This window comes from Delphinapterus leucas, chromosome 2, assembly GCF_059928025.1.
Source record: "Delphinapterus leucas isolate spDelLeu-1000000601 "Yukka" chromosome 2, BTC_Dleu_Yukka2, whole genome shotgun sequence".
Classification (NCBI taxonomy): Eukaryota; Metazoa; Chordata; class Mammalia; order Artiodactyla; family Monodontidae; genus Delphinapterus; species Delphinapterus leucas.
In genome coordinates, this window is record NC_143130.1 from 147,185,257 (window position 1) to 147,203,948 (window position 18,692).

Sequence of the window (18,692 nt, forward strand, 5' to 3'; positions counted from 1 at the left end):
TGGATGCATTCCCATTTTCCTGTACTTTTCAGCTTACCACCTTAGAACCTAACTGTGTAGGGAAGTTTTTCACCCATTTCATCAAAAGAGTGTTGTCCAAGAAAGAGGAACTTTGTTTTAACCAAATCTTTTGAGAATTTGCTATTAAAGATAGTCACTCTTGATAAATATACATTTTCTCTAAGAGTATGGTACTAATTACGTTCTAAATGAATTTCAATTTGGGCCTCTCACAATGCCCTGCTCAGTATGGAATCAGCTCCTGTTTTTTTTAACTGATGCAGAAGATAGAAATTTAGACCTAATTATTTCTGAATACAGAAGTTCTGTTTAAAGATTGTATAGTACCTAATCTTATGGAAAAACTGAGTGATAGTATCTTATTTTACTTTTAAAATTTATTTATATTTATTTTTGGCTGCGTTGGGTCTTCGTTGCTGCGTGTGGGCTTTCTCTAGTTGCAGCAAGTAGGGGCTACTCTTTGTTGCAGTGCATGGGCTTCTCATTGCGGTGGCTTCTCTTGTTGCAGAGCAAGGGCTCTAGGCACGTGGGCTTCAGTAGTTGTGGCACGCGGGCTCAGTAGTTGTGGCTTGTGGGCTCTAGAGTGCAGGCTCAGTAGGTTGTGGCGCATGGGTTTAGTTGCTCCATGGCATGTGGGATCTTCCCAGACCAGGGCTCAAATCCGTGTCCCCTGGATTGGCAAGCAGATTCTTAACCACTGTGCCACCAGGGAGGTCCCCAGAGTGATAGTATTTTAAATGAAATGCAAGATGAAGTAATTTGGAGTGTAAGCATAAAACATATTAAAGGTAATGGTTATTAAGATAGTAAAAACACAGTTTTGTTCATTTCTCAATCTAGAAATAAAACCAGTCAATGTTAAATTAAACACATGGGGGTCTAACATTTCCTTAATTCATTATTTTTAAATTTGTATTACAAAATAAACATTTTTTCTGACTAACAGAATTATCCCTCATCCTTACTCTGATCCACGTCCATTATTTTTACCTCATTTTGTTTGCCTAGATACAACTCGGAGTCGGCGAGACCATGAAGTAGCCGGTAGAGATTACCACTTTGTTTCACGGCAGGCATTTGAGGCAGACGTAGCAGCTGGAAAGTTCATTGAGCATGGTGAATTTGAGAAAAATTTGTATGGAACCAGCATAGATTCTGTACGGCAAGTGATCAACTCGGGCAAAATATGTCTTTTAAGTCTTCGTACACAGGTAAAACTATTTTGGTTTAGGGTGTTGAACTTGAGGACATTTTTCACAGAGTAATTTTTAGTGGGAACTGTATTTTGGTCCAAGAACCACAGGACCTAATTAAGTTCTCATACAGTTTTTTCACACTGATTCCCTACGAATTTAGGTTGCTAAATCTCTTTCAGTTTCCTCTGAGGGGAAAATACATATATTCCATACTTACATATATACACATGTACATGTTTTCTGAAACTTAAAATACAGTAGCTGTAGTGCTGGTAAATGTGTATATACTTTAGTATTTTAAAGGTTATAAAAGGTTATAAAATACTTTGGTATTTTAAAGGTTATAAAAGAATTTCCCTTTCCTGATTCTTATATGAGAAAAATTAGAATAATTAGAGGTCATTTTTATGGTTTTAAATGACATAGTTCAAATATTAGTAAGTATCATTATGAGTGCTGGGTTGTATCTAACGAAATGTCCACTGTTCTATTATCTGTCATACAAAAGAAAACCTTCAAAAATTACTAACAGTTTCTTTTCAGATTTCCATTAAAAATAAAATAATTTTAGAAATTTGGGATTTTTAAGATTGTGTTTGTTGTGAATTTTTTTTCTTTTTCTACATTGTACAGCTTTAGCGTAAAACTTTCCTTAATGTGGTGGAACCTACTGTGTATGTCAACTCACGAGACATAGGCAGTGGTAATTAAAGAGATGTATATGAAGGAGAATTGAGGGACTTCCCTGGTGGCGCAGGGGTTAAGAATTGAGGGACTTCCCTGGTGGCGCAGGGGTTAAGAATCCGCCTGCCAGTGCAGGGGACACGGGTTCAAGCCCTGGTTTGGGAAGATCCCACATGCCGCGGAGCAACTAAGCCCGTGCACCACAACTACCGAGCCTGCGCTCTAGAGCCTATGAACCACAACTGCTGAGCCCGTGTGCCACAACTACTGAAGCCCATGTGCCTAGAGCCCGTGCTCCGCAACAAGAAAAGCCACCGCAATGAGAAGCCCACACGCCACAACGAAGAGTAGTGCACCCCGCTCACCACAACTAGAGAAAGCCCGCGCACAGCAACAAAGACCCAACGCAGCCAAAGATAAATAAATTTATTTAAAAAAAGAAGAGAGAGAGAATTGATTCCAAAATGGCTTTCCTGAAATAGTAATTAGGTTTTCTTTATTTTTTAGTGAACAAAAGAGCTTATTAGTCTCTGCTGTTTCAATTATAAATATCAGACTTAAGAGAAGGATTGATGTTTTTACTAAATTCCTTCAGAATTCTTTATATTATTTTGGCTAACAGATTTACCAAAGAACTTAGAGTAGTTAAGCATATTGTCTTAATTACTGTTTTTAAGATAGAAAAGGACATGTCCCTAATAATCCCCATTTTTGTAGAGTGCTTCAATTTAGGGACACACATTCATGCAAAGGCAAGGTGAAAACCACAGTCTCTTAATTCAGACAGTATGCTTTTTCTTCTTGGATGTGCTTTTCCAGAATTTTCTTTTGTATGTGTATGTGAAGTTTTTCTCTGGTTCTTTTTGCATTTAGACCCTGGCACATGGTAAGGTGACTGCTCATTTGTAATTCCTTCAAAACGGATTTTTAATATGGTTATTTTAATCTGCGTGTGATCTTATTAGCAGGGTATTTTATCATCACATAGTTGTAATTCTTCATTAATTTTATTTCATTACATATAAAGAGTAAGCCAATATTCTGTGTGTGTTATAGGTACACAATATATTCTTATATTGAATGGTTAAGATCTATCTTTTCTTTACAGTCATTGAAGACTCTCCGGAACTCAGACTTGAAACCATATATTATCTTCATTGCACCCCCTTCACAAGAAAGACTTCGGGCATTATTGGCCAAAGAGGGCAAGAATCCAAAGGTAAAGTTATTATACTGTCATACTATTCCATTGAAAGTAACATGAAACAGTCATGGCTTAATATGTCACAGTGCTTAAAAACTACATCAGCTTAGGCTTTCAAATGGATTATTCTTTCTGCCATATCACTTTCCCCAAAACTGCCACAGTTGCCTCTGGTTGGACTTCAGCAGCTCTCCAAAGCAGGGGGCTTCTCTTGTTGTTCCGCATACATTCCCTATTATCACCCCAAATGTATGGTAGTAATACATACAGTTTTATGTATTCCTACCATATATACATACAGTAATACATACACCTTTGGCATTTCTTAAAACTTCCTTACACTTCTTCACACAGATCTATGTTTTTTCTAACAAGGATTAGGTAACACCCTCCCCCCACACCAAATATTCTCAGCAGATTCTTAGGGATTACCCACTTTTATCTGCAGGTAGTCCACATACGCAAGGAGCCAAACTTGAGTCCTCTTGCTTTTCTCTTCTTTTTTCTCATTGAAATTTTATGTTCTGTTTGTCTTCTGCCTTTGATCTTTTCGTATGATCTGAAATGGAAAAATGTTTTTAGTTATTTTTTTTTTGCCAGAATATAGTCAAATTTTATTTTATATGTTATAAGGTACAGACATATGATGCCAGAGATTGTACTTTAAATTTGGCATTGAAAAAATATAATTTGGAAATATAAATAATTATTCAAAGTTCCATAATGTATTTACTCCTCAGATTTGAAATTCAAAATCTGGCCTTCCTTTCCTGTGCCCCAAGATATCAGTCAGCATGAGGCTGCGAATCTTGTGTTGCAACATGCAGCAGAGAATTCATCTTTGAATCCTTTAACTTTGAGCAACACTTAGTTTTCTTTAGTTTCATAGCAGAAAATAGCTGCTCACAAACATAAGTACTTCCAAACATGGACAGAATCTTTGCATAATGGTTTTTATATTTAGGGTAACCTCCCAAGATATCTGTAGAATTCTGGGATTCCGACCTTATCATATTTGGCTTTCAGTATAGTGTTGACCTGCAATTCAGTAACTTCCATTTGTAGCTCTTTATTCACATTATTAATACTAATTGAGAAAGGGGAACTAAACAAGATTAGTTCACTCTCATAAAGTTGGAAAAGTCAGAGAACGTTTTTTGGAATTGAGTCTTCAACTCTTTAATTTGGGGAATGTAGTTCAGGCTGTCATTTTCATTTTCAAAAACTAATTTCATCGTAGGAAAGTGGGCCAAGTTGTTCCTTCCCAAGTGAGTCTACCAAAGACAAAATTTCACTAGGAAGGAGCCAACTGAATCATACATTTGTGTCACCACTTGTGAACGCCTTTGCAGAGAAATATCCAGCATGTTTAGATATGTTATAATAATGTCAACCAAAAAGGTTAAGTCTCTGACCCAATCTTTGCTCGTAAGCTGAGGCTCAGATTTTCCTCTAGAAGACATGAAAAAGTCAGTTTCCTCCAACTGTTCAAAAAGCTGCCTTAGGACCACACCACAATTCAGCCACTTAAGTTCCATAGAGCAGAACATGTTTCCATATTGTGCGTCTAACTGATTAAACACAGCACCGATTTCTGTGGTCCGAGCCATGGGAGTGTATCCGGGTTATGGTATAAACTATGTCCATGACGTGATCCATTTTTAATCTTTTAGCACAAAGTGTCTCCTGGAGAATGAGACCGTGCAGAGACTTAAGTTCCCTGTCTTGGCAAAGCCCTGACACTTTAGATTTCAGTTTTGTAACTAGTTCTTTAACACTAACCATCACAGAGTCACCATCTGTGCTAATACTTACCAACTTTGACCAGTCCACGTTAAATTTTTTTAAGACTTTTCTCATCACGTAAAACTATTTCCTGATGTTGTGCCTGTTATGGGAACCATGTCCAGAAGTTCTTTGATCACATCAAAAGTTTCATTGACACCATGAATAAATACAGCTACGTGGGGGGGTGTTATTTCCATCCACACCTTCCTGAGCTACAATGGAAAAAAGCCACAAATGATTCAGCTTTTTCTTGCAACTTGTCCTGCAAGTTCTCAGTCGTATTGTTAACATGCTGGGCAACAACATTACCAGCTAGTCTTATGTTGGCAAATGCGTGTCTGTTCAGGGCACATGATTTCTGCTGCGCTCAACAGACAGTCTTTGATAAACTCACCATCTGCAAGAGGTTTTGCTGACCAGGCAATTTTCTCACTTAATACATAACTACATTTCATGGCAGCATCACTTATTTTATCCACGTTCAAAAGCAAATCATGTTGAAATTTCAGTCTTTTTTTCAGTTTGTTGAATTTTCTATCACACGTCTTTTCTGTAAATCCATCGTGGTTCCTATGATGGTTGCTTTCATAATGGTGTTTTAGGTTACATTCTCTCGACACAGACAGGCTTTGTTTGCATATTAAACATGTAGGAACATTCTTTACCTCCACAAAGAAATACGCTCTCTCACATTTTTCTTGAAATGCATGGCTTTCTTATTCTTTCGTTTTCCCATTCTCCAAGTGCTCTTTTTTCCGTCTCTTTCATCTTGGCCTTGGCTTTTTTCTCCAACAAGGTCCAGAACTACAGGAAGCCCACCGATCTCTGTTCCTTGCTTCTCTTCCAAGGCTCGCTGTGCATCGGCCTGTGACTTGAAGTCAATATAGGCGATCCTTTCACTCATCCTATCCTTGCCCACCAATCTGATTTGAAAAGCATCCTAAAACACTTCTATTAATTCATGCTGAGTCACTTTGTCAGGCAGGTTCTTGATCAAAAGTGTTTTGGCATTTCGATCTTTCTTTGTTTCCTTTCCCTTTGGTTTCTTCAATTTAGTTTCATATCCAGGGACCTTTGTTTCACTGAGTTCCAGGGCTTTTTCCTGGTCATCAGCAGATTTAAAATTCACTAACCAAATCTCCTTCTAATTTCTGTTTTTTGGTTTCAGTGGAAGCCTTCTGTTTGGTCATTTCCTTCTGTTTATCAGGTGCTTTCTTCGTAGGCTCTTCATCCTCCTCCGAGGTCTCATGTCTCTTCTCATGGTCCTTGAGCTTGGCACTCCTCCTATCTTTTGGCAAATTGGCCCCTGTGGCTCCCCTCCTGTGTGGTGATATTAATTTCTCAGCAAACATGGGAGCCAGAAACGTTTTTTTTCGATTTTATTTCCGGGAGCAGTAGCAACCTTCCTACCATTCTTAGGGACGACAGCCTCATCTCTGCTGCCATTGTCATTATCTCCTGACATCTCATCTTCCCCATCTTCTATTTCTTTTAGGGAAAGACTCATTTTCTTTAGTTCACCTTGATTTGTTTTCCTCTCCAGACTGAGAACTCATTGTTAACGGGACCAGCTTCCATCTCTACCCCCATCAAAATTAACAACACAAATAAGGAGTCTAAAGCCAGAAACTTTAACCATCACTTCCCAAATTAACCCGCACAGTGTCGTCCCTGACGAGTTCTCCTCCCTTTAAGGCTATCGCTGGTGTAGGGCACTGCCCACTCAGAGTCCTGCAGGCCATTACACGGAGCCAACCAGGATTGGACGCCCAGGAGAAGCCTGCAGCATCCCACAGGCACCAACAGGCCAGGAAGGCCCTCTCAGCAGCCGCCCAGGACTCTAGGCCCCAGGCAGCTAATTATTTTAGATGCTGGATGTGGTTGAGGTAGTCCATATTATACCAAACAGTACTAAAAATTAAATGATAATATATTGATATATTAATCAGAAAGCATTGACATTTTATTTAAATGTATGAAATGAAAACCGTCAAGTGACATGCTATATCAAAGTAACAAATACTCTTCCTTGTTTTTTGCCAATTTCCTAAAAATTTCTATTTTACAGAGGAATCACTTAGATCTCATTTCATTTGCTATGCCTTTAAATCTCCTTAAAAACCATAAAAACACATAATAATATTCCTCCCTAAAATCTCCTCAAAACTCTTTGATTCTTGACTATTCACCACACCCACCAGCCCTCTTTCTTCCTCCCCAAGGTATCTTTTTCTACTCTGGGTCTACTTACATTTGTTATTCAGTCTGTATGTGAAGGTGGTATTTTTCAGTGTCTTCGACATCAGGGACTTTCCCATCCTTTGTGTTGAGCATAATTCTGGTTGCTTTATTTAGGCTAAGTAGGCCAGCTGTTTAAAGTAGTGTTTCACTCCTTTTTTATTTTTGCAACACAAGTGCAAGTTCATAAATAAGTAGGGTCAGAGTATCTGCTGTCCTAAGCACTTGAGATGATACAAAAGAAATCTGAGACATAAAGTGGGGGAGGTGGTGGTGGTGGGATGAACTGGGAGATTGGGATTGACATATAGACACTAATATGTATAAAATAGATAACTAATAAGAACCTGCTGTATTAAAAAACTAAAATAAAATTCAAAAAAAAGTATGAGACATGTTTGCTGGCTGTTCTTGAGGAGGATCACATATAATAAGGAAAACTAGATCGATAGTCTATGAAACTTGGTGCCCAGTTAACTACTTTGGTAGACCAGAAATACTGTAGTGGTTCTAGGAGAGGAATGCACATAAAGGACCAAAATGGACTCCATTTTACTTGTTCAACCTAATTTTCTATTTTCTGACATGCACACTTATTTTTTGTTAGGTTATTCTTCTCCAGCAAGAATTTGATACCATGCCAAGGGCCACATGCCGTTCCAAAACATGTTAAGCAACTTTCTTTTGGTTGGTGGTCTCTGCCAGGGCTCTCATGGAATTTTTTAACCTATTTTATTTTTGATATTTTAATATTTAATTGTAATATTTAATATTTTAAATATTTTTACCTACTTTAATTCAGATTGAGTGAGTTCTAGAAAGAATACCTATTAACAGTTGACCCTTGAACAATGTGGGGTTTGGGCACCAAAACCTCCACACAGTTGAAAATCTGTGTGTAACTTATAGTTGGCCCTCCATATCTGCAGTTCCACACCCTCAGATTCAACCAACTGCAGACAGTGTAGTACTGTAGTATTAACTATTGAAAAAAATCTGTGTACAAGTGAACTGTGCATTTCAAGCCTGTGTTGTTCAAGGGTCAACTATATACATGTTTTTAAAGCAGGAACTTAATCAGTTACCACAATGTTTTAGCAGTATACAATGTGCTTGATTTTCTAATTATAGTTTTCTAATTTTAAAAAATTAACTTTATTGAGATTACTTTACATGCGTGCATTTTAATTGTATAATTTAGTGAGTTTTGGCAAAATGTGTACCTGTGAAACCACCATGCCAGTCAACATTTAGAACATTTGCATCACTCTAGAAAAGTTCTCTCATGCCCCTTTAAAGTTAATACCCCTCCACTCTTTCCTAGGTAACCACTTACCTACTTTCTGTCACTATAGATTTGTCTGTTCTGGAAGTTCATATAAATGGAAACCATTTATAAGTTTAAGTTTATAACCATTTATAAGTAAGTTTAAATTTGTATCTAGCTTTTATTAAAATAAATTTATTAATTATTTATTTTTGGCTGTGTTGGGTCTTCATTGCTGCACGCGGGCTTTCTCTAGTTGCAGTGAGTGGGGGCCACTCTTCGTTGAGGTGTGTGGGCTTCTCATTGCGGTGGCTTCTCTTGTTGCGGAGCATGGGCTCTAGGCGCTAGGGCTTCAGCACCTGTGGCACGTGGGCTCAGTAGCTGTGGCTCGCTTGCTCTAGAGTGCAGGCTCAGCAGTTGTGGCACACGGGCTTAGTTGCTCTGTGGCATGTGGGATCTTCCTGGACCAGGGCTCGAACCCGTGTCCCCTGCATTGGCAGGCGGGTTCTTAACCACTGCGCCACCAAGGAAGTCCTGTATCTAGCTTTTGATAAGTATAATGTTTTTAAGATTCATCTATGTTGCATCTAACAGTAGTTCATATCTTATTGCTGAGTTGTGTACCATGATCTAAATATATCACAATTTGTCCATTCACCAGTTAAAAAACATTAGGGTTGTTTCCAATTTTGAGCTGGTGACTAAAGCAGCTCTAAACATTCATAGTTTTTTGGTGGACATATGTTTTCATTTTTCTTGAATTGCTGGATCAAATGATAAGTGTATGTTTTAAGTGTATAAAAAGTACAGAACTATTTTATAAAGTTTTCCTTTCTACACTCTCACTTTGGTTCCATTTGCTCTACATCCTTACCAACTTTTGCTGTTGTTGTTTTGTAACAACTTTTTAGTCATTCTAATAGGTGTGAAGTGTTACCATTGTGGTTTTCATTTGCATTTTCCTGATAACTAATGATAGCATCTTTTCATGTAGTCATTTGGACAAATTCTTTTGTGAAATGTCTCAAGTTTTATTTTTTTTAATTGAGTTGCTTTCTTGTTGAATTGTAAAAATTCTTTATATATTCTGGATATAAATATTTTTTCAAACTCTTTGTAATTTAAAAACATATTTTTTGAAGATCAGAATTGTTTTTAATGAAGTACCTCTGTCCCTTGGTATGCATGGGAGATTGGTTTCAGCACCTGCTGCGATACCAAAATGGAGGATGCTTAAGTCCCATACTTGGCCTTCCATATCCACAGTTTCATGTCTTCAGATTCAACCAACCATGGATCATGTAGAAATGTATTTATTGAAAAATATCTCTGTATACACAGTTCAAACCTGTGTTGTTCAAGGGTCAACTGCATAATTTTTTTCATTTTTCTTATGGTTAATGATTTTTGTGTATTGTCTAAAAAAATTTGCCTACTCCAAGATTATAAAGATTGATTCTGTATTTTCTTCTAAAAGCTTTCTTGTATTAGCTTTCCCTTTAAGGTCTATAATCTATCTCAAATTAATCTTTATTTTAGTGTGATGTAAGGGTTTGGTTTTTTTTAATCACACATGGCTATCCAATTGCTTTAGTATCATTTCTTGAAAAAGGCTATCCTTTTTTTCCCATTGAATTACATTGGCATCTTTGTCAAAAATGACTTGACCAAATACGTAGCGGGGAGGGATTATTTCTGGACTCTATTCTGTATTTATGCTAAATCACATTGTCTTGATTACTGTAGCTTTATCTTTTCTCGAAAAATGGTCATTAAAAGGAATGAAGTACTGATACATGGTACAACATGGATGAACCTTGAAAACATAAGTAAAAGAACCCAGTCACAAAAGACCATATTTTGTATGATTCCATTATTTGGAATGTCCAGAATAAGCAAATCTATAGAGACCTGAAGTAGATTAGTGGTTTCCTAGGGCTGGGGGTTGGGAGAAAATGGGGAGTGGCTGCTAATGACTATGGGGTTTTGGAGGGAGGGGGGTGAGGGGGGATGGAGGGTGATGAAAATGTTTTGAAATTGATTGTGGTGTTGATTGCACAACTCCTCTGTGACTATACTAAAAACTATTGAATTGTACATTTTAAGTGGGTAAATTGTATGAATCCCCCATTGAATTGCTTCCAGTTCACCATTAAATGGGTGAATTGTAAATGAATTATATCTCAAGAAACCTGTTATCTGGGCAAAATAAATCCCAGTGGGCTTTTCTCTGGAAATTGAAAAGATTATTTTAAAATTGTATGGAAATTTTAAAGAATAACCAAACACTTTAGAAAAAGAAATAAGTTGGGAGACATTTTTGTTAATTTTCTTTACTGTTTGACTATTTTCCATTTAATTGACTTATTTTTATTCTTATACTTACTTTGGCTTTAATTTGCACTTGCTCTAGTTTCTGAAGAAAATTAGATGATTTTTAAACCTTTCTTCTTTTCTAATATAAAGTTATAAATTTCCTTCTAAGTAGTTCTTTAGTTGCGTCCTACAAATTAAGGTTATATTTTTCATTACCATTTTGTTAGAAATATTTTCTAGTTTCCTCTGTCATTTTCTTTAACCCATGGGTTATTTAGAAGTATCTAATTTCCATCTGTTGGAGATTTATAAAATATTTTATTGATTTACAATTCCATTGTGGTAAGAGAACATACTCTGTAAGATGTCAGTCTTTCAAATCTTGGTGAGTCTTATTTTATGACCCAGTTCTGTTCTATCTTGGTGCATGTTCCTGCACACCAGTAAGAATGTATATTTTGCAGCTGTTGGGTAAAGGGTGGTGTATCTGATTGCCTTTTATGTTTTATCTCCTTTGGTATTTAATAGTGTTTTATCACACAGTAGAAGTGTTGAGTAAAAACAAATTCTCAATTTTAACTCTGTGAGATAGTGCTAACTAAGAAAGTGATGGTGTTCCTCACCAAATGCAAAATTTAAATAATCAGTTATTTCATTGTACTGTGAATCTGTTCTGCTGTAATGGGGGCTTGAGAGTGGTAAACTAATAGTATGAACTATTATGGTCAATTTTGCCTATAGATAATTTTTTCAGGCCAAAGATATTTGAGCAAAAACATTTTGTTTCAATTTCGTCATGAATTGTAATTTGAAAAATTAAAACATAAACTACCAAGTAAATAAGTCATTTTGGCAAAAGATGAATGCTTAAATTTGATGAAAAACTAGGTGGATTAGATATTCAAGTGAATCTATGTAAGATGTGGGGCTTAACATTTATTTTTCAAATCTAGTAACACAAGGTTTAGATTCTACCTTGAATTCTAGAATGTTCTTTCAATAATCTTGAGCTTTGAGTAGACATAAGTTTTAACCAGAATGTCACAGTATGTTCAGTTACAGTGGTGTAGTAGAGTCCCTGCTGGGAAACAAAGGATTCTGTGTACCAGAGCCAGATGCACAACATTCCAGAATGAAAATTAGAGGGCCACACAAGAAACTAATTCAGGACAAGCCAGAGCTGTCTTTTTTTTTTTTTTCCTTGACTTATGTTTGTTTTTATCTTTAATATCCCATAACTTAAAGACAATGATATAAAATTAATAATACTTAACACTATGATATATGATCTTATGTTACATGATAAGGAAATAAGAGAGGGAAGAAAACAAAGATATTTTAATAAAAATGTATTCTGAAGTAAATAATGAAGAAATACTTATGACAACTACAGTCCTTATTTCTTTAACTGGTCACATGGTCATAGGTGGTATTTGTAACTACTTTCTTCTACTATGGTTTTTTTTTTAAACATCTTTATTGCAGTATAATTGCTTTACAATGGTGTGTTTCTGCTATATAACAAAGTGAATCAGTTATACATATGTTCCCATATCTCTTCCCTCTCCCACCCTCCCTATCCCACCCCTCTAGGTGGTCACAAACCACCGAGCTGATCTCCCTGTGCTATGCGGCTCTAGTGAGTTGGATGGACCTAGAGTCTGTCATACAGAGTGAAGTAAGTCAGAAAGAGAAAAACAAATACCGTATGCTAACACATATACATGGAATCTAAGAAAAAAAAGGTCATGAAGAACCTAGGGGTAAGACGGAATAAAGACACAGACCTACTAGAGAATGGACTTGAGGATATGGGGAGGGGGAAGGGTAAGCTGTGACAAAGTGAGAGAGTGGCATGGACTTATATACACTGTCATATTTTTAATGTTTTCCTTCTGTTAAAAAAGTTCAACCAGTTGAAAGATACAAATTGGTATTGTGGGTCCAATATAGTATTGATGTGTGGCCTTTATGTCTGAGACATATGGACATTTAATTAGTTCTCTTCATCGACAGGGGTGATTTGGGGGCAGTTTCACTTTCTTGGACACATGTGCTTGATTATCAGAAGGTTCTTGATAAGTTTTGCATATAACCTTGCCATCTGCTTATCTGTGAAACAGCTGTTTCCTTTATGCATTAAAGTAGCCTGCTCTATATGGCTTCCCAAACTCTTCTTAGGATACTTGTTTTTGCATCTTGAAGACCTCCTTTGTGTATTGAAAGCAGAGAAGCAATTTTAAAAGGTATTTCCCCCCAAAAATATATTAGATTATTAAAATCTTGGATTTCCAGCAGTGTTTTCATAGAAAAAGGTACCCATTCTGTTGATCCTTTTCTCATGATGTTTACTCTTTTTAACTCTGCAACAGATATAGAGGGCAGGGGTTCTTTATAAGAGCCAAGAGCAGGTGGCACTTGAGGTCCTGCCAGAAAGGTTCACTGTTACAGAAGATGTTATTTTTAGGAAGAGGTTATGGTGCCCTGAAATGTTTGAAAACGAACGTCTATAGGGAATTCAAAGTAACAGTCTGTGCTCTTGAAGCCTCTAGTCTTGTGGATAAGACAGAAATATATAAAAACCTAAACAGCAGTATAAACAGGTTATATTGAGTTGCAAATGGTTCGCAGTGTGAGTGCTGAAGATACCAGAGCAAAGGAAATCCCTGTGGCCATGACAGGGTTGGGTTGAACACTGGAGGCTGAGTATCTTGAGACACAGAAGGAAAGCAGTGTTAAGGCCATTTCTTGTTCTTCAGCCATCTCTGACTGTATATTTTGGTAAGGAATGGATTACCTCATAATTTTTTTTTTTTTTTTTTTTTTTTTTGCGGTACGCGGGCCTCTTACTGTTGTGGCCTCTCCTGTTGCGGACGGAGCACAGGCTCCGGATGCGCAGGCTCAGCGGCCATGGCTCACGGGCCCAGCCGCTCCGCGGCATGTGGGATCTTCCTGGACCGGGGCACGAACCCGTATCCCCTGCATCGGCAGGCGAACTCTCAACCACTGCGCCACCAGGGAAGCCCCTACCTCATAATTTTTATCTTCTCTTTGCAGCCTGAAGAGTTGAGAGAAATCATTGAGAAGACTAGAGAGATGGAGCAGAACAATGGCCACTACTTTGACACAGCAATTGTGAACTCGGATCTTGATAAAGCCTATCAGGAATTGCTTAGGTTGATTAACAAACTTGATACTGAACCTCAGTGGGTGCCATCCACTTGGCTGAGGTGAAGGAAACATCCATTCTGTGGCATGATTGGACTTGATCTGGCAAACTGCCAATAGGAAGATAGCCCTGATACTTGAGCAAGTCTCTGAGAAGGTGGCAGGCAGTATAAATTGTAGACCTGTTCTTAGATCTTGAACTAGTGAGAAGAAAATCCCCTTAGGCAATTCATTAACAGCATTCTTTATTCTCTGTACATGGGCTTTAGAGGTTCTTGCCTCATTTGGGGATTTTAAATGGAAGTTTTCAACAGAGCAGTTCCATTTTATCCACATAAAAACCTTTTAATTCTGTTTTCACCTAACCAAGTCTTTTCTGCCTAGTCATATTTCCATGAAAAACTTTTGTGTGTATACACAATGGTCCATGTCTCACATAGTAATAAATATTGATGTTATTTAACAGTTAACTTAAATGACTTCATGGGAATTTGTGGGTGAAGGGAAACTGCTTCTGTGCACTGGGCAAGACAACAGTATTTGGTTAGTCACCAGAACTACTTTAAAAAAAAATGGTGCCACTTTGGTCTGGAGCTACTCTGTTAGGCTTGAATTCATTTGTATGTCTTTTAATTCATAAAAACATTCCGTTAGAAGCACCAATTTTTTAGCTCAAACTTGTGGATCAGACTTCACTGCACACGTGAAAGGTTTATGCAAAGGTCACACCTGTTTTAGACTCTGATCTAAAACATGTACAACATATGCTGATCTTTTTAAAGGTATAATGATTTTCTGAATTTTTTTCTTTAATTGTTGCAACTGATTGGGTAACTTTTACTTCCTTTTCCTGATCTGCATAGTACAATAGAATGTATAAGTTACATTTTTATGAATGGCAGATACTGATGTAAACTCTGACTGTTAAGCTTCTTCCTCATGATGCAAATAGTTTTTTACATGCATAAAAGGACATAGCACATTTGACAGTTTTTTCATTTTTATATATGAGCACAGTATAATTTGATGGCTGTGCCATATATGTAGGTAATAAACTGGAATTCTGTGATCAATATAGTTGCTGTACTGTATACTAATATTTAATAGATTGACAAATGGTCATTGATTACACTTGTTCAGCATTGGAATAAAATTATATGAGGGAAATGATATGACAATTGACTTTGAGATCAGAAGGAAAAGATGACCTGAAAGTCATTTGAACATTTTAGGAAAAGAACATTGCAGGGGAAAAGTTAAGCATATAGAAATAGGTTTTTATCCTGATAAGGTCTGCCTCTTATGATCAGAATGCAACAAGCTAAATCATAAAACATTTAAGCTAATGAAACTTTCATACTGTCTCTATAGCTTGTAGCTTTAAAATTCAACTTCTGTAATTGGCATGGAAAGTTAATTTGTAGTATTTTCAAGGCTTAAGGGATGGTGTGATGTGTGACAAACAACCTCAAATGTGAATGTCTTGATTTTATTTATATGGTGACTTTAGCTACAATTCCTGTTCCCAAAGCTAAACACTGGAATGATACTGAATTGTCACTTAATTTAACCTAAGCAACTGTTTTTAATGAGTAGTTTGTCTCAGTGTCATGTACATACTTGAGTTTTTCTCCTTTGCATAATATTATTTGAACAAATTGTAGACAGTTTATATGCTGCCTTTTTTTGTTGAAATTCACGTGGCCTCAAAGTTGGCTGTGGAATATATCTTGTGTGGAAATACTTTCAAGATAATGTTCCTTAGGAAGAAAGTAACATTCCTAGGTTGAGGTAAGGAATGCCATACATACTGTCTCTTCAGGTCTGAAACACTCCAGTTTATGGCAGGAAAATGCAAAGGTCACAGTGATTTTCAGCACTGAAAACAAGGCACCGTAAGTACTTAATCTTTTCAGTTTTCCAGTATACTTTCTCTTTAGGAACGAAAGGTAGTCTGTGGTAGACAGTGGAGTTTTGTGAGCTGCTTATCATAACTGACAACTATTTTCAACCCTACGATCTAAAACGTTTGCAGTTTGAGTCAAGTTAGAATGAGATTTCAGGCGGTGTCAGTAAGTGGCTGCTGCGCTAGTCCCTGAGTGAGTTACCTGTAGACACAGGGCCAACACTAGGGCCATGTGCTATGCAGACTCAGGCATGGCTTTAACAAGCAAGTCCAAGTCCCCTACCGAGGCACATGCTCTGCCGTAGTATACTTCTTAAAAATCTAAGCTGATGAGGTCTTTGGGGATCATTTAAGTCCTATATATTTTTCTTCCTCATCAGCAGTGGTAGAGGGATAGAAATGTTTATATCCCAACTTTCCTCAGTCCTGGTGATATGGATGTGCTCATATTCGACATAGTCCCTACAAAGTGAAAACTGAGTTGTTGCTGACTTCCTTGAAAGAAAATGGAAAAAAGCCTTGCTCTCCACCTAGTTGTGCCCTACACCGCTCTGGCCAATTCCATTTCCTGTCCCTCTGTGGTTCTGATTGGAGACCCCAGTGTGGAGGGAGGTCTTAACCACTTATAGGAATGATACCAATCGCTAATGAAATGTACATTAGTTCAAGTAAGGAAATAATCTTCCTTTACTAAATTTCCTTAAGTCAGAACAAACAGAAAGGAGAATAGTGTTTAGATTAATCCAGATTTGCTTTCTATGAAAATCTAATGTCTGGATTTTTTTTTTCCTTTTCTCATGGCCTAAGGAATAATTTGAATGTAATTCTGTGAATGTGTGTGGAAAATTTAAACCAGGGATTTAGCCTTAATAAAGGTAACCTTTCTGACATCTATTGTTAATTCTCCTTTGTACTCTTATCCTGCCTGTATCTGCACTCTGTTGTTTTGAGATGTAACACTGCACATTGTAATGTAAAAATAAAAAGTAAAATTATATTTCAAATTTAAAAAGTCACTGAATACTTTCTCTTGCTGTGTTTATATCCTCTGCCATTCAAGGTTTCAACACATCTAAAATGACCCACCCTTGTCTTCAAGTTTCGCCAGAATCAAGTCCATTGGAACCTCTGGGTGAAACACAAATACGTTTTAATTTATTCTTCACAGTGGGGAAGTGCCCCCTACTGGCACAAATGTAGGTTCTGTTTCCTTAATTGTTTAAACTGTATTAAAGATAGATAGATAGACAACTTAAAGCTGTGAACTCTGGAACTAGTTTTCTGGGGAAGAAGGTATGTAATACTCAGGCGAATTCCACTACATGCAACCACCAATTTGAGAACACTGAGGATAGGATGACTTGTTGACAAATATATAACATATTTTCATTCTCCATTCTTCATCCCTTCCCTTTTTCTATAATACCTACTCTGTATCTCCCAAAGGAGGCCAATCAGGTACCAGAAAGTGTTTGTTACACATACACACACATGCTACCCCAGTCCAGCTTTCTATTCCTATTCCTGATCTACTCCCTTCCCATACAGCTCCAATCACCCCAACCCTACACAACAAATTTTCTGTCCACTCTTGTCTCTTTCTTTTTAACAATATGCTAAACTGTAAAATCTTCTGCACTTACTTATGTAGGGAGGGTAGCCAAAGCCAGTAAGTACCAGAGGTTTATGGTGCCACAGGAAAAACTCTAGGGTACTTCTCTGGCTTAGTTCCTTAAGTTGAACATAAATTTATCTAAACGAAAACCCACGAAACCTGGCTCTCTGCATCTACTTTCCAGCTAATTTTTGCCTCCTACAGAGCCGTACATACATACATACCACTTAAGAACCAAGGCTCTGAAATCAAGATACATTTGGCCTGCCTTCCACCTGCAAAATGGAGATGATGGTATTTATAACTCACTAGAGTGTTGGGAGGATTAAATATTAAGCAGTTCATTGTTACCTATTTATTTTCAAGACTTATGAACTCAGTTGTTGGTTTTCCAATCACTACTGAATTTACATTGAATCTGAGATTTTATTGTGAGCAGCAACAGGATTTCCTAAAAATCAGCTCATCCAGGACAGGCCTTATGTCTTTACCTTTACCCAAAGTTTTTAACATAGGGGAGGCAAAAAGGATAGAAGTTAAGGATGTAAAAATTCTGAAGGTAGACTGCCTGGATTTAAATCTGGGATTCACCACTTCAAGCTCATTGTGCCTCAAAATTTTCTTCTGTGAAATGCAGGATTAAAACAATACGTACCTCTTAATGGTTGTTGTGATGAGATAATAATAGATAAAACACAAATGTCTAATACCACTAAGCTATTTTATAGTAGGTCTTTGTTAAATGTATGCAAAATTACTTTAAAATTACCTACTTTAAAATTAGTCTAGGCTGTGATATCAGTTGATTTAAACACAATACGGTTAACGCTAGTGTCACAATTTCACTAATTAAAAACTGTTCCATGGCCAATCATGTCAAACAATGCCTATAACTGAGTGCAGGAAAGCCTGAATAATCATGGATGGCTCACACCAGATCAAACTACTAAAAACCTCAGTCACCCGATATGGTCATTCAAATGCCTCAAGTTGTTACTGATTATAAAATACTACAGTTACCTTATTACTCTCAAATGGGAATTAATTATTTTTTCTTAGAAAAAATGGCAGTAATAATAAGCCCTCTTAACTCATTGGCAATCATATTTATTAGTATCCCAAAATTCAACAATCACTCACTCACCTCAGTAAGTTTATGAAGGGGGGGAAAGGGACGCTACCCACTTCATACATGTCTGCAGAGAAAGCTCTTTTTGGATGCCAATCCCACGTGGTGATCTGAGCATAAGAACACAACTTAGCAGTAAATTCATTAAAAAAGGAACAAC

At 37.1% G+C, this 18,692-nt stretch overlaps 1 protein-coding gene across 11 annotated transcripts in view; it reads left to right on the top strand.

The window, feature by feature from the left end:
- The window catches only part of PALS1 (protein associated with LIN7 1, MAGUK p55 family member), a 101,928-nt gene extending 85,143 nt beyond the window's left edge, over positions 1 to 16,785 (top strand). For 6 of the 11 annotated variants that reach the window (XM_089907862.1, XM_089907861.1, XM_089907853.1 and 3 more), the window contains 4 exons: positions 1,030 to 1,232; positions 3,010 to 3,120; positions 13,772 to 13,944; positions 15,705 to 16,785. In XM_089907862.1, coding sequence (XP_089763988.1) covers positions 1,030 to 1,232; positions 3,010 to 3,120; positions 13,772 to 13,944; positions 15,705 to 15,765 — 548 coding nt within the window. In that variant the 3' untranslated portion in view covers positions 15,766 to 16,785. Of the gene's footprint in view, positions 1 to 1,029; positions 1,233 to 3,009; positions 3,121 to 6,436; positions 10,336 to 13,771 lie in introns of those variants that run through there. The other 5 variants (XM_089907855.1, XR_016392202.1, XM_089907857.1 and 2 more) reach the window with 5 other exon arrangements.
- The last annotated feature ends 1,907 nt before the right edge of the window (positions 16,786 to 18,692 follow it).